This window comes from Halyomorpha halys, unplaced genomic scaffold, assembly GCF_000696795.3.
Source record: "Halyomorpha halys isolate HHAL.00 unplaced genomic scaffold, Hhal_1.1 Scaffold16.1, whole genome shotgun sequence".
NCBI classification, from domain to species: domain Eukaryota; kingdom Metazoa; phylum Arthropoda; class Insecta; order Hemiptera; family Pentatomidae; genus Halyomorpha; species Halyomorpha halys.
The window spans coordinates 1,026,783-1,041,522 of NW_027116375.1; the positions used below are offsets into that span (position 1 = coordinate 1,026,783).

Sequence of the window (14,740 nt, forward strand, 5' to 3'; positions counted from 1 at the left end):
AATAAATAAATAAATAAAATAATCAAATCAAAAAATAAATAAAATTTAACGAATATTAGCAAAATTAAATAAAATATAAATGGCGTTGACCAATGAAGTTTGGCCCCACTAAACTACCAAACAAACAAACAAAAATAGCGGCTGTTTTAAAACGTTAAAAATAATTTATTTTTTCATTCGGAGCTCCACATCCTTAAAATTATCAACACTATAAAATCATTTCATCATTTAAAGTAGAGCAAATTTTCTAATATATGAGGCCTAAAAGAGCTATTTACACTCAATAGTTCTCGAGATGAGATGAAATGAAAAAAATAATTTTATTCTGGGACATATGTCCCCTAAGAATAAATACATGGTTCATATATTAAGATTTTTATCTGGCAAGCATTTACAAATTTTCAGATAGTAGAATGAAATTACAATGGTATATTGGCTTTACTACTGTTTACAATGTTAATGAACATATGCCTATTTATTTTATTACAATGATGTGGAGGTTTGGTTATACAATAAGTGGAGAAATATGTGTTGTTTAAAGGAAAGAATGGATGAGGACTGGCCAATGGAGATGGGAAGAGAACTCCAGAAGGAGGTTGCACGTATGACGAAGGATTTGCTAAAGAAGGAGGTTCTATAGGAGGGCATATATAAATCAGTCGGTTGAGATCTGATGTTTAAAGAGTGGACGGATGAACGAAGAATGAGGAGATCTAGGATATAGGTAGCTTTTTTGATTTTAAGAACTTGGAATAGAAAAACACCAAGGAGGTATTGCCTTCGGGAGGTTGGATAGAACCACTTCAACTCGGAATACCAGCGGGAGACTTGAGAGCGCCTAGGGAACCCAAAGATAAATCTTACAAAAAAATTCATGAGTCTCTTCAGTCTCAACTCTAGTCCTGCAGATAGCCCTCCATACACCAAGGATCCGTAGTCGAAGTGGGGGAAGACGAGAGAGGATACTATGAGCTGACGGGTGGTTATGGATTTGCGTGTGATTTGGGAGGAGGTGTCGGTCAAAGGTGACTCGAAAGTTTTTTTTATTGTAGGATAGAAGTAAATCGATTGGTTGTTAAGGAAGAGTAGCGGACAGTAAGGGAGGGTATGAAGGAGGCGCTTGGAACCAATGAGAATAGCCTTGGTTATTTCAACATTCAGCTTCAAATCATTGTTAGACGCTTTAGGAGATATATCTTTTTAAAAAAACATTTCATCAAGAAAGCACTGTAAACTCAGTAGTTAATTAATTTCTCTTGAGAAATCTATATCTCAAAAACCGTGAGACGTAAAAATGTCTACTGTCACTCACATTAAAGTTAGTTTAATGTACCATAAAGTAGTTAATGCTGTTTATCTTCGTAGGAGTAGTAATTTTCATAATATTCAACAAAATGTTTTCACAATATGTTGATTTCTAGCAACAATATGTTGATTTCAGGAAAAATTTTTGATACACCAAATCGTTTTTCCGAACAACTATAATTCAAAATCATGAGAGATAGTTGACCGTGGATGACTTATACGAGGAGAAGATGGTTGGGCGAGCGGTCAAAATAAAACATAAATAAGTTGAAGTAACTTATTTAAGTTCTAGTCCTAGGACCTCCTAGGTCCTCGTATAGAACTAGAATTCAACATTTTGTGAATTTATATCGTAAAATATCATGAAAACTACTACTCCTACAAAGATAAACTTCATTAACTACTTTATGGCACATTAAATTAGCTTTAATTTGAGTGTCAATAGACATCTATACGTCAGATAGTTTTTGAGATATAGATTTTACAAGATAAATTACTAACTACTGATTTTTAGTGGATTCTTTATGAAATGTTGCAATTTGAAAAGCTATATCTTGAGAACCATTGAACGTAAATTGAGAACCATTTCACTCTATTAAGGCTCATATTTTTACAAATTTACTCTACTTTAAATTATTACTTTTAGTAGGGTTTCTACTGTTGTTGGAAGTTTCAAAAATATAAAGTATCGAAAGAAAAATTTTTTTTAACGTTTTGAAAACAACCGCCATATTTTATTCCCTCTACTTATACCTGGCAGACTCATCAATTCTGACTAGAAATTATACATAGTTTTTATTAAAGTAATAAAAAATTGGGGTGAAATAACTACATTTTTTCTTCTTCAGAGCTCTTGTACTAAAACTTTTTGTCACGTGAATGTACTTTTCAACTAAAAGGTCTTTCACTCAGTTTTCATTGAAGTAAACAAAAAACGTAATTAACTTAGTGTTTTTCGCCGGGTTCTTGTAGTATAATCTTTATCCTTAGTTACGTGTTTTGTTTTTTTTCGTTCTTAATTAATGTTCCAAGGAATGGATCCTTTTGTGTAGATCAGCTCGTGAAATTTACCAAATTTTAGTCATATAATGGGTTGAGAATTTCTAAACAATGGCGTCAAGTCTGCATGAAACTTGAGTTTATAGTAGGGATGGGATATCGATATTGATAATATCGGAATATCGATATTGGGTCTCCGATATCGATATTAAGCAATCGATAATATCGGAATATCGATATTTTCTTCCGATAATATCAGAATATCGGTTTCTAAAAAAAAGGTCATCTCAAAAAATTAGGTGTGACAATATCCACCCCGATGTATTGTTTTCAATAGGTCCATCCGATCTTTGATGATCAGCAACAATCTTTAAAATTATTTTATTGAGATATCGAAATAATGTTTCTGAAATTAAATATCCATATCGATATTTGACATTCTTGTTAATATCGATTTATAAGGTTAGCAACAATATAATATTTTATCGAAATATCAATATTTTATTTAAAAAGACAGGGAATGTTTTAAAAGAAATATCAATGTTTCTGTAATTAAATATCTTTTTCGATATTACAACAATACAAAATATCGAAATAGATATGTAATTAATATAGATATGTAATAAAATATCCATATTTTGTTTTTAGTTTTCTATTCTATTTTCTAGTCTTTTTTAAAAAAAATATCGATATTTCGATAAAATAAAGTCGGAATGTTTCTGCTAACCTTCGAAATCGATGTTCATAAGAATATTTAATTTCGAAATGAATATTATATCGTAGAAACAATATGTGGAAATTTCGTTTTAAAATGTTATATAAAATATTTTTAATTATCTATAACAAAAAATCGATAATTCGATAAACATTGATATATATATTTGCTAAAATTCAATATCTTTATTAATAAGAATGTGCAATATCGATTTGGATATTTAATTTCAGAAACAAACTATCGATATTTCTTTTTAAACGTTCCCAGTCATTTAAAAAAAAATATCGATATTTTTTATATATCGATATTTTATATCCCTAATATGGGATATTAACAACAATATTCCGATATTATTTTATCTAAATATCGATATTTTGTTTAAAAAGAAGAGAAAAATGAAAAATAGGAATATCAATATTTTATTTTGGTAATTATATATTTTTTTCGATACTATGTATTGTTATATTATTCTATCGAAACATCGATATTTTTTTTAAACGGACAAGAAAATTTAAAAATAGAATATTGATTTTTTTTTTTTTATAATTACATGTTTGTCACAAATCAAATTATCCATCAGGACCTCAATGGATTTGGCCAGAACCAGATACCAATCCTTCCATGATAAACTTCCCAACCACCCAAATCCACTTATTTCTAACCTGGCTTCTCCTTCACTACCTATAATAGTCCTCCTAGGCGTCTGATCTGAAAAGAAGATGGCCTCGAGATCTTCTCCTTTAGAAATGTTTTTGGAGTTCTATCAATGGGTAGATTTCCACATGTTTGTATCATGTCAGAATATAACTTACAGCAAATTTACTTGATGTGTATATATGTATACAGTTGTAAATAACAATAAATAAAATATTAAAAAAAAAAAAACTTTTTTGTCCAATGGACTATTGTATTATAAGAGGAACTGTCATCGTAGAGACATACACGTTCGATACATACTGTCTAACTCCAGAGTTATATAATTATTTCCACCAGGAATCAACAAATAGATATCGAAAATTATAAGATTCATTTCCATATCAGAACAAACAAGCACCATTTACATGGAACACTTGGGCTAAATTTAATCACGTTATCGTTCAACAGAAGATAGTTATTTGAACAGCTTATATCTTCAGTCCTATTTATTTAATATCAAAACGGCCTTATGTATATAGTCCACAGCTCTAATTTATTTATCATCAGAATATATCATTACAAAAACCTTAATCTTAACGATTTAACCATAACTAGTAAAACCATAATAATTGAGTATTATGAGAGAAATATGCACAAACTAATAAATTAAACAAAACTTTTATGAAAACCGAGAAATAATTTATATATAATAGGGGTATTCATGATGTTATTTAAATGCAAAATATTTGCTATTATTGTTATCAATATGTGCTAATAAATTGTCAAATATTTAAAAAAATATGTATTTATAAATTATGTATTATTCAACAATATAAATTACTAATTAATTAGTAATTTTATAACTTAAAAAAAGTTACATAAATATGTATTTATTATATATTATATGAATAAAATATGTACAAAAAAATGTACTTACAGAAAACATAGCTGTTCAATAACAAGATATTAATTAGTAATTGTAATTAAACTAGGGGAGTGAAACAAGACTAAGATGAGAAAGGACCATGGGAAGGGAGGAAACAGAGGAATGGATTGAGGAGTAAACAAACAAATTCTAGGATAATGCTACAGAAATAAGACCCTTGCTCTTTTTAATTAATTCTGAGAAATTTCCGATGTAATTCTGTGTGAAAATTTATTATTACCACTGCTTTCAATTTGTGTTCAAAGATGAAAATATAGAATTTGTACGCACTATTTATGATAAATGATAAATTTCACCTTTAAGTTTCTCGCGTTCTCTTGAATTTTACGAAGTTGCTGCGAAAAATGTATTTACAATTGAACAAATAATTTAAGGAAATACATGATTTACGACAAAATATGTAACAATATGTAGAAAAGGCCAAATATTTAAAAATATGTGAAATAAAAATGGCTTCTTTTGGCCAGAAATGACTTGAAACATCTTTAGTTAGTAAGGAATCGAAGATATCATGGTCAGGTAAAAATATGTGAAAACATAAAAATCCTATCCCTAGTTATAAGTATAGGATTGTGAGCAGCCATATTTAAAGTCATGTTAAATGCATGAGAGCTCCTAGCGGATTTTCTGAGTAACTTGTTTTTTATGATCTTTCCTTCCAAAACTTCATCCTTCCTTCCTATTATTCCTATTCCTTCCTTCATCATTCTTTCCTAAACATCCTTTACTTCTAATTTTTGATTAAAGTAATTTATTACAACTAGCCTAAAATGAGTGAAAAGTGAAAGTTTGCTACTAAGTGCCTTGTTGATCTTCTAACTTGTGAGGAAGAGATTCAAGATGAGCTAATCGACAATAGACATTACATTATTATTATTATTATTGACATCAATTGCTTTATTAGCTATAAAAACACCCAGAACAATACAAACACAAAAAAAATAATAATAATAAAACGAACAAATAACCTAACACAACAAACAAAATTATGACGAGCTCAGCTGGTCTGTTGCGTGACGTCATACTCCATTTAACAGACCAAGTAACAGACTCTCAACCATGTTATATCGTTTTAACATGCTAAAAGAAGGAAATATTTCTCCATTTAACATGAATTTTTCAATTTTACATGTTAAACTAAAGGTGAGGGGTAGATAGTGTACCGTAGATTACTTATTGGAGAAGATGGACGGGGGGTACGGTCAGCAAAGAAAAAACATAAATAAATAAATATTTTTTTGTTTTTTCTTTGCTGACCGTATTCCCCCGACCATCTTCTCGAATCAATTAAACTAGAGATCATGATTACCCCTAATATAATCCAAGAGTCCAAGATGAGAGAAAAAAAATAGTTCGGTGTGCCCATCACAACTTTCACTTACTAACCAACTCACATCCCCAAGTTTTGTGTAGGACAGATAGCTCGTGTTGAAGCTATAGCTAATTTATGAATTTAAAAAAAAAAAAATCTAAAGACCATAGAAGACGAAAATTATGAACAACGAAATTTTATTTTTCTGTTGTGCTAAATAAGTTAGTATTTTGGGGTTTCTCGAGATGGGAAATACAAATATAAAATTAAAATTTCCGCCTAGAATACAACAGTTTGACAAAAGAAAATGAAGCGATCGGAAAAGATCGGGTAGTTTCGCCATTTCCTGTTCGAATCGGATTTATCAATTTTTCTCTTTCCAATAAGAACTGCTTATTTTTTTTCAAATTATTTATATTGGAAGGTTAGTTGACCGTATAAAGTATATTATAGGAAACGTCCTGAAGCACGGTAAAAGAAAAATTAAAGAATGAAGAAGTTTGTCGGGGGGTGTGGTCAGCAAAGAACAACATAAATAAACAAAACCATATTTATTTATTTTATGCCGACGTTTCAACCTGAGTTTCACTGAGTAACTGTTACCAACCTTCCTTCTACGCCACAACCCCTGATGAAGACCTGAAACTCAGGCCGAAACGTCGGCATAAAATAAATAAATATGGTTTTGTTTATTCATGTTGTTCTTTGCTGACCGCACCCCCCGACAAACTTCTTCAAGCATTAATCTACGGTCAACTATCTACACCTCATTAAAATTAAAGAAGGCATTTGGAGGAGGGCGATGGCCCCCGGAGGAAGATATCTTCCAGATGTTCAGGAAGAGACAGGGACGGTCCAAAGGACGATACGCTGGAGAACTATTATCTTGCTATAATCAAATTACGGATAAATTGATCGAAATTGACAAGGTACAAGCCCGCATGATGTTTTTGTCAGGCATTCCTTACATAGCGAAGGAGATTAGGAGGAAAGAGGGTCTGCTGCAATATAGGTGGTTTGTAAAATGCGCACAGGAGGTAATAGATACAGGTGCCAGAGAGAAGGCGTCGCGCGTAGGAGTCGCAATAGACAAGAGTCCATAATAAGGAATCCTCAAGACCCTTGGCGTAGGAGAGACATTGAGAATATGGAGGAGATGACGTCAAGGAATATCGAGAATAAGCAAGTCAACGGAGGTCTCGGGAGTGTCTGAAATAGAGGAGGAGATTGACGGGCCAGGGAGTGGAGGCGAACATAACAGCAGACGTTGTACTTTAAGATAGAGAACTGGAGGAAACAGAACCCCAGCGAAGATCTGAGGAAGGTAAGATGGGCAACCGCATACTGGTGAACTACAGCAAGAAGAGTGAGCGCGGTGGTCTGTCTATCATCCGCCGAGTGGGCAGAGTTCGTACACGAATGCGGCGGAGACGATTCCGGTTCCATACGGATCCATCGGCCTCTCCAGTAGGTGGGAAAGTTAAAAGAGTCGTCGGCGAAAGTCACTCGGCGGAAGGAGCTCCTTAGCCAATGTAATATGGACGTTGTGTACAAGCCGGGTAGGGAGAATGTTGTTGCGGATTTTCTCCATGCGCCATAGAGGAAGACCGAGGGGAACTGATTCGGAGATGTCCGACAATTTCAGAGGGAATGGAAACCGGAGGAGGAGGAAAACCCTGAAGGACCGGAATGTGATGAGGGCGCATCACAATCGGGACACAGATCTGATGGAGTAACACCCACGGAAATGGAGAAGGTGGAAGAGGTTATAGATGATAAATCACGTCAAATCGTCTGGATGACTATAATAGCCGGGTTGATGAAAACAGAATAGAGAAAGTATAGCAGAAGTTCGATTACTATAGTCTGGTCAACACCGGGAGCGCGGAGAGATCAAATTTATCGAGCACTCAAAGATGCATCCAAACCGAGTAAAATATACCATTTACGTGGGGAACTCAGTGGTTTGGGATAAAATTCAAAGGCTGTGGCGATCGGATCCGGTAGGAATAAGCCGTAATTTTATCCGATGTACACTGATGGTTTAGAGACAAGTCATCGTGGATGAAACGAGACATTTATATCGAGAAATGCAGATACTTTTAGGAGGGGAATACGGCGGACAATCCAGGAAACAATAGAGAGGTGCAACGTGTTCTTGAGCAAATACGGCAGAAATCACCATCGGGAACCCAGGAAGAAACTCCCGCCACGAATAGGCTACTGAAAGACCTTCAGGTTAATACATTAACATGGAAAGAGTATAAATGATTTGCGGTCTGCGTAACTGGTTTAAGTTATATGGCGTTCCCGACCGCACTTCCTCAGATGGAGGAATAACTGGTTTAATAACTCTCTTCTAAAGGAGAAAATGAGACAGTTGGAGATTCATTGGCATTGTAGCACACCATATCCCCAAAGCAGGGGTGGAATTGAGAGACTTTATGGCACCCTGAGTGATTACTTGGGGAAATACAACATGGATAAGGGCCTGGAACCGAAAAGGACAATGATAAGGGCGATGAAGGGCGAAACGTTGGCACACAATAAATAGTTTAATTGCTGTTTGAGTTATTTTGACCACATGCAGACCATCTACCTTTCATGTATAAAAATTACAATGGGGTGTAAAAAAAAATGACCGTTTTTCAACCAAATATTTGTATTATTAGTATTTTTGTATTATTATTATTTTTTTCCAAATATTTTCTTTGATATAAAGTAAAATTAATACTCAAAGTATAGTCCATAGTTATCTACCGTCATTAGCCATCTGCTAGCCAATTGCTCGATCCCGCCCTGATACCATTCTTTGGGATGGCAGCCAAACAACTCTTGGACCGCAATTATAATTTCCGCCAAATTATCAATTTTTTTCCCTTGATGCCATGGATTGAAACAAGTAGTAATCCGACGGAATGAGGTCTGGACTATATGGTGGATGAAGCAGCAGTTCGAACCCATGAAGTTCTTAAAACGTTTCTTTATTTCGACGGGAAGTGTAAGGAGGAGCATTACCTTATTGGAATAAAACTCCTTTTCGATTGTTCAAATAAGGATACAGCTCTGACAGCGACAAAAAGCTCAGAATTCATAGAGCCCCTATCAAGGACAAATTCGTGATGAATAACACCTTCAAAATTTCAAAAAACGCAAAGCATGGATTTTTTTTCAAATTGCCCCGTGGTAGCTGATCTGGCAGGGCCAGCAGTGGAACTACCAGGGAATGTTTCGAACTCACTTCAACCACGATCGTGGTGAGATGAGCGATGAGGAACCTCAGCAACGGGAAGGGGGAAGTGGAAACACTCCCTCCAGACCCCAGTCTAGAAGAAGGGATGGCAGAGGATCGGGCGCAATCAGGAGAAGGTGGCGTGCGATCAACAGAGCCACAGCAGGACTACAGGAGACCGAGAGTATTTTGAGCCCAGCAGCTTTGGTTGATAGGGAACAAAGCTCTGCAGGACCTGGTTCGGCTGCTGAGAGCGAGCCAAGGAGCGTGGATCGGCCACGGGATACCAGGAGTTCTTCAGGCCCATCAGCCTCGGTTGATAAGGACCGGAACTCAGCGGGACCCGGACCATCCATGAGGGCTAGAAGGAGGCTTAGGGTCAGTTTTCAGGAGACCGAAGGTCAACAGGGCACCTCCACCTATGGTGTTAGGGAGTGCCTCTGGTTATCTCCCTATGGTTATGAATGGGCCATTCCAACGGCAGCCTTAAGGAAGATGGTGGATGGGCTGGCTGGGAAGGATGTGGTAGTGGTTTCCATGGACCCCAACGCCCATTATTGGCTCGGGGGGAGCACAAACACTAACCAGAGAGGTGAGTCTCTTTTAGAGTATCTTTTAGGGCATGACTTAGAGGTCAACTCTTGACTCAGGTCCTCAACAGAGGTAGCAAGGCTACCTTTGTTAATAGGGTGAGGGTGGAAGTCATAGATATAACCATAGGCACTCGTCGAGTAGGTCCAAAGATTAAGAACTGGCACGTCTCGAATGAACAGTCATGCTCATATCATCGGTACATCAGGTATGTCTTAACAACATGTGACATGATCGAGTCGGTTTACAGGAATCCAAAGTTGATGAATTGGGATTCCTACTATATCCAACTCGAGGAAGAGGTCAAGAGTTGTCCAGGAACACTCCAAGGCAGCTTGAATGCTTTAACACGTCCTTAACGGAGGTGATCATAAGATCCTACACTGATAATAACAGTGTATGCAGGATCCAAACCAACAGGAATACAACCTGTTGGAATGAGGAACTGGCTAGGCTGAGAGAACTCCTGAGGACACTCTTCAACACAGCGAAAAGAACAGGCTGGTAGGATTCTATCCAGAGACTCTGAAAGGGGAGTGTTGGGTGCTGTTGAGGTGGAAGGGGGTTCACCAATTCCGAGGTGGGAACCCTGGAGGCTCTGGCACGCTCACACCTCCCAGGGTGTGTACTGATAGAAGAAAATGACACAACTCCCACTATAGAGAGCTACACTTGTAGTAGAGATAAGTGAGTCGAGGCAAATAGGATTGTTAACTCTGGTAAGGTTGAGTGGGCGATTAGATCATTCTCGCCCTTTAAATCAGCCGATACGGATGGAATTTTTCCGGCCTTATTACAAAAAGGCCTACCGGTCTTGAAACCTAAGGGAGAGTTTGGCACTGAGTCACATTCCATGTAGCTGGAGAGTGTCGAAGGTGTGCTATATACCCAAACCAGGGAAAGCTTCTTATGACAACCTCAAGGCGTATAGATCTATCTGTCTGACATCCTTCTTAATGAAGACACTTGAGAAGGTTCTGGACAGACATATTAGGAAGACTACGCTGGTAGAGAGACAACTATACAGCGCTCAATTTTCCTATCAATCCGGGAAATCCTGTGAGGATGCTTTACACCATTTAGTATCCAGGATTGAAAAGAGTTTGGCCTATAAGGAGATTATGTCATTGACATTGAAGGTGCCTTTGATCGTAATCCTTACAGAACCATGGCAAGAGCCATGGAAATGAAAAGGGAGGGACAGCTTTCTTTCAACTGGATCAATGCGATGTTGGAAGGAAGATTGCTCAAGTCAGAGCTAGGTCACACTAAGACGAAGATGAAGCTCGCTGGTGTTTGTTCGCAGGGTGGAGTTCTATCTCCTCTCCTGTGGTGTATGGTGGTGGACACCTTACTTATTAGATCCAATAAGGCAGGTTTTTACACGCAGGGATATTCTGATGATATCGCTGTGCTGATAGGTGTCAAATTCCCAGGAACTATCTCAGGACTGCTTCAAACATCTGTAGACCTTATGAATGGATGGTGCCAGGAATGGTCTGAGTATCTTAAGGTGGGTTACAGGTCTATACACGGGACACTGTCAGCTAAATAAGCATCTCGATAACATGAGATTGATGGAATCCCCTATCTGCACGTTCTGCAGGAAGGATGAAGAGACTGCTTACCACATCATTTGCAGATATGATTTCGTGGCAAGAGCATAATTCCTCATCATCGGTTAAGGATTGTATCTTGGACCCCAAACTTAGCGGACAGTGGATCCTTATACAGTGTCCAGATTTGCAAAGGCAATTGGCCTGTTTCGAGCAGAGGAGGGACGGCGTACAAAAAATAAAACAAAAAAATAACAGTATCTTTCGACACACCACACTCTCTGGCAAGTTCGCGTGTACTTGTGGACGGATTTGACTCAACAACTTGCTCCTGCAGAACCTCATCAATATCCATTAATGGTCGTCCGAAGCTCTTCTTCGTTTCCAACGGCGTATCTCCACTGCTAAATTTTTCGGACAACTGCCGCGCAGTGTCAACGACACATTCCTCTTCAATTTAATAATTTCACGAGTTGCTTTAGAGGCTGTGGAATTTTTTATACAGTAATGCCTTAATACTAAGAGTATTTTGTAGGACACTGGCATATTGCTTATTTAAAACAAATCACTTAACTGAAGTGTTTTTTTCTTAGAAGTCAAAGGGGATTAAACAAGGTTAGATAATGTTATATAGGGATTGTATTAAGTATTGGTAAGTATTAAAATATTTACAGTCATTTAAAATATTGAATTTGATAAAAGGGTCATTTGTTTTTTTTTTACCCCCCATTATATGTAAATTATGTTATCTTATTCTCTTACTCTGTTACATAAATTTAGTTCTTTGTATCTATATCAACCCTGATGAGGCCATGCAATATGGGACGAAATGTTGGCTCAAGTTTGGGTAACCTGGACTATCTTCCTTTTAAGAATTACATACGGACAATCAAAGATCTTCCAATAATAATAAAATGTTTATTTAGTATAGTCACAATAAAAATAGCTTTCAGTATGGAAAATAATCTATCAAATAAACAAATTTAAAGAGAAATAATATTAAATATTACTAACCAGCTCCTAACATGACAGAAGGGTTGGAGGTGTTGGTACATGAGGTGATAGCTGCTATCACGACAGAGCCATGCTTCAGAGTATACTCCTTCCCTTCGTAAGAGAAGCTACCAGTTGCGTTCACTGCTTCTGACTTCAATCCATAACCATTGAAACCAACCTGAAGAAAGAAGCCAATATTAATATTGTACTCAAATAATAAGTCCATTTGTTGTAAGTTACATATATCAAGTACCTGAAGTGGCAAAATAAAGTATGAAAACCATTTCGTAGCAAATATGTTTAACCATTGCACTCATTGTCAAAATTTACACTGTATGATATTTGTAACAACAGCATTTATTTGTCTTGAAAGCTAATACAACAGTACTGTTAGTAAAAGAACCCAAGAGGAGAAAAAAAACCCAGTTATTTTTACAAAAAAAAATTTATGAAAAATCAATAGCTAGTGAATTTATTATGGGGAATCTAAGATAACATCATTTAATTTTACTTACTATAACTAGAAAACATTAATTTAACTTAGTATAATGTAGTTTATAACACTATCTTCGTAAGGGTAATAGTTTTCATGATATTCGAATACGAATATGAATTTTACACAGGAAATGTTCAAAACAATTTATTTTAGCAAGTATCATGAAAATTGTAACTCCTACGAAGACAAGTGTAATAAACTATATTAAAAACTAATTTTAATTTAAGCGCTGGTAGAAATCTGTATGTCTAATTCATTCTGGCATCTTGTTTTTCATAAACCCAAAAAGCCTGTACGAACAACTAGAAGTCAACATTTTTGGAATTTATTTTGTCAAATATCATAAAAACTACTACTCCTACGAAGATAAATCTTACAAACTACAGTATAGTAAATTTAACTAGATTTAATTTAAGAGCTGGCAAACATCTATACGTCTGATTGTTTCTAAGATATATTTTTTCATAAACCCAATAAGTCTGTCCGAACAGCTAGAAATCAACATTTTGTCGAATATCGTAGGGATATTCATGATCTTTAGTTTAACATGTTAAAGCGTATTAAATGGATAACTTATGTTAAATGGAGAAATATTTCCTTCCTTTACTAAGTCAAAACGACATAACATATAACATGGTTGAGAGTCTGTTACTAGGTCTGTTAAATGGAGAATGACGTCACGAAACAGACCAGCTGAGCTGGTCACCGTTTTATTTGTTGTTGCGTAAGGTTACTTACTCATACTTTGTGTTTTGTTTTTCTTCTGTCTTGTGTTTTGGACTTTTTAAAAAAAATAATCAATAGCCTAACTTTTACACTTCTACTTTTCACTTATTTTAGGCATGTTGTAATACATTATTGTAATCAAAACTTAGAAGTAAACAATAACAAGAAGTTTTGGAAGGAAAGGTTTACTTAACAAGTTGCTCAGAAAATCCGCTAGGAACTTTTATGAATTTATCATTTAACCTAACTTTACTAAACTACTATACTTATAACATTTAACATGGTGAAACATTTTACATTTAACACAAAATCATGCATAACCCAAATATAATATACCTAACTAGCTTTAATTTGAATGATGTGGTTTCTGAGATATTTTTTCATAAATCCAAAAAAGTCTGTCCGAACAGCTAGAAATCAACATTTTGTCAATATCATAGAGATATTCATGATTATTGGTTTAACATGTTAAAGCGTATTAAATGGAAAAACTTGAGACGTTTCGCCCCACTTTACAGGGCTTCATCAGGGCTGTTTAAAGCTTAAAGTTAAACAGACATTGACAAACTTGATTGATCACAATCAGGACTGTCAATGTCTGTTAAACCTATCGCTTTGAACAGCCCTGATGGAGCCCTGCAAAGTGGAACGAAACATCAGACATTAAATAGTTAAAAACTATTTGTTCTTTTTTTACCGCAACCCTGACCATCTTCTTCATAGATTAAATGAACAGTTTTATAATTTGTAAAATGGGGGTTGGTCCACCGTTAGTGAGACAGGGAGTACCCCCACATCTAGAATTTAAAATTTTATCATAATTCCAATAAATCTCACCAAATAACATTTACCCTTCGTCGTAAAACCATGACATCTTGCCATACAGTATCCTTTAATAATACCCCACTTATTCCTGTCGGACAGATCCGTTACTTAGGACTACATCTCGACAAACGACTGACATGCAATTCTCATACAAGACTGAAAAGACAGGAAACTGCCCGTCGATTTCGACTATTACAACATTTACTAGACAAACGGTCTAAATTGCCAAGCCATAACAAAAGACTGATCTACATGACAATTATAAAGCATATCTGCATATACGGAGTTGAGCTCTGGAGCTCCACCAAACCATCAAATTCCTCTCGAATCCAATCCTTACAGTCCAAAATCCTTCGTAAAATCCTTAATGCTCCTTACTTTGTCACAAATCAAGTTATCCATCAG

At 35.7% G+C, this 14,740-nt stretch overlaps 1 protein-coding gene across 1 annotated transcript in view; it reads right to left on the reverse strand.

Moving 5' to 3' along the window:
* LOC106680250 (cytoplasmic aconitate hydratase) overlaps window positions 1-14,740 on the reverse strand; it is a 98,279-nt gene that overhangs the window by 31,325 nt on the left and 52,214 nt on the right. Inside the window, exon 10 of the mRNA XM_014419810.2 lies at window positions 12,307-12,466. Within this exon, the coding sequence (XP_014275296.1) occupies window positions 12,307-12,466 (160 nt within the window). The remainder of the gene's footprint in view (window positions 1-12,306; window positions 12,467-14,740) is intronic.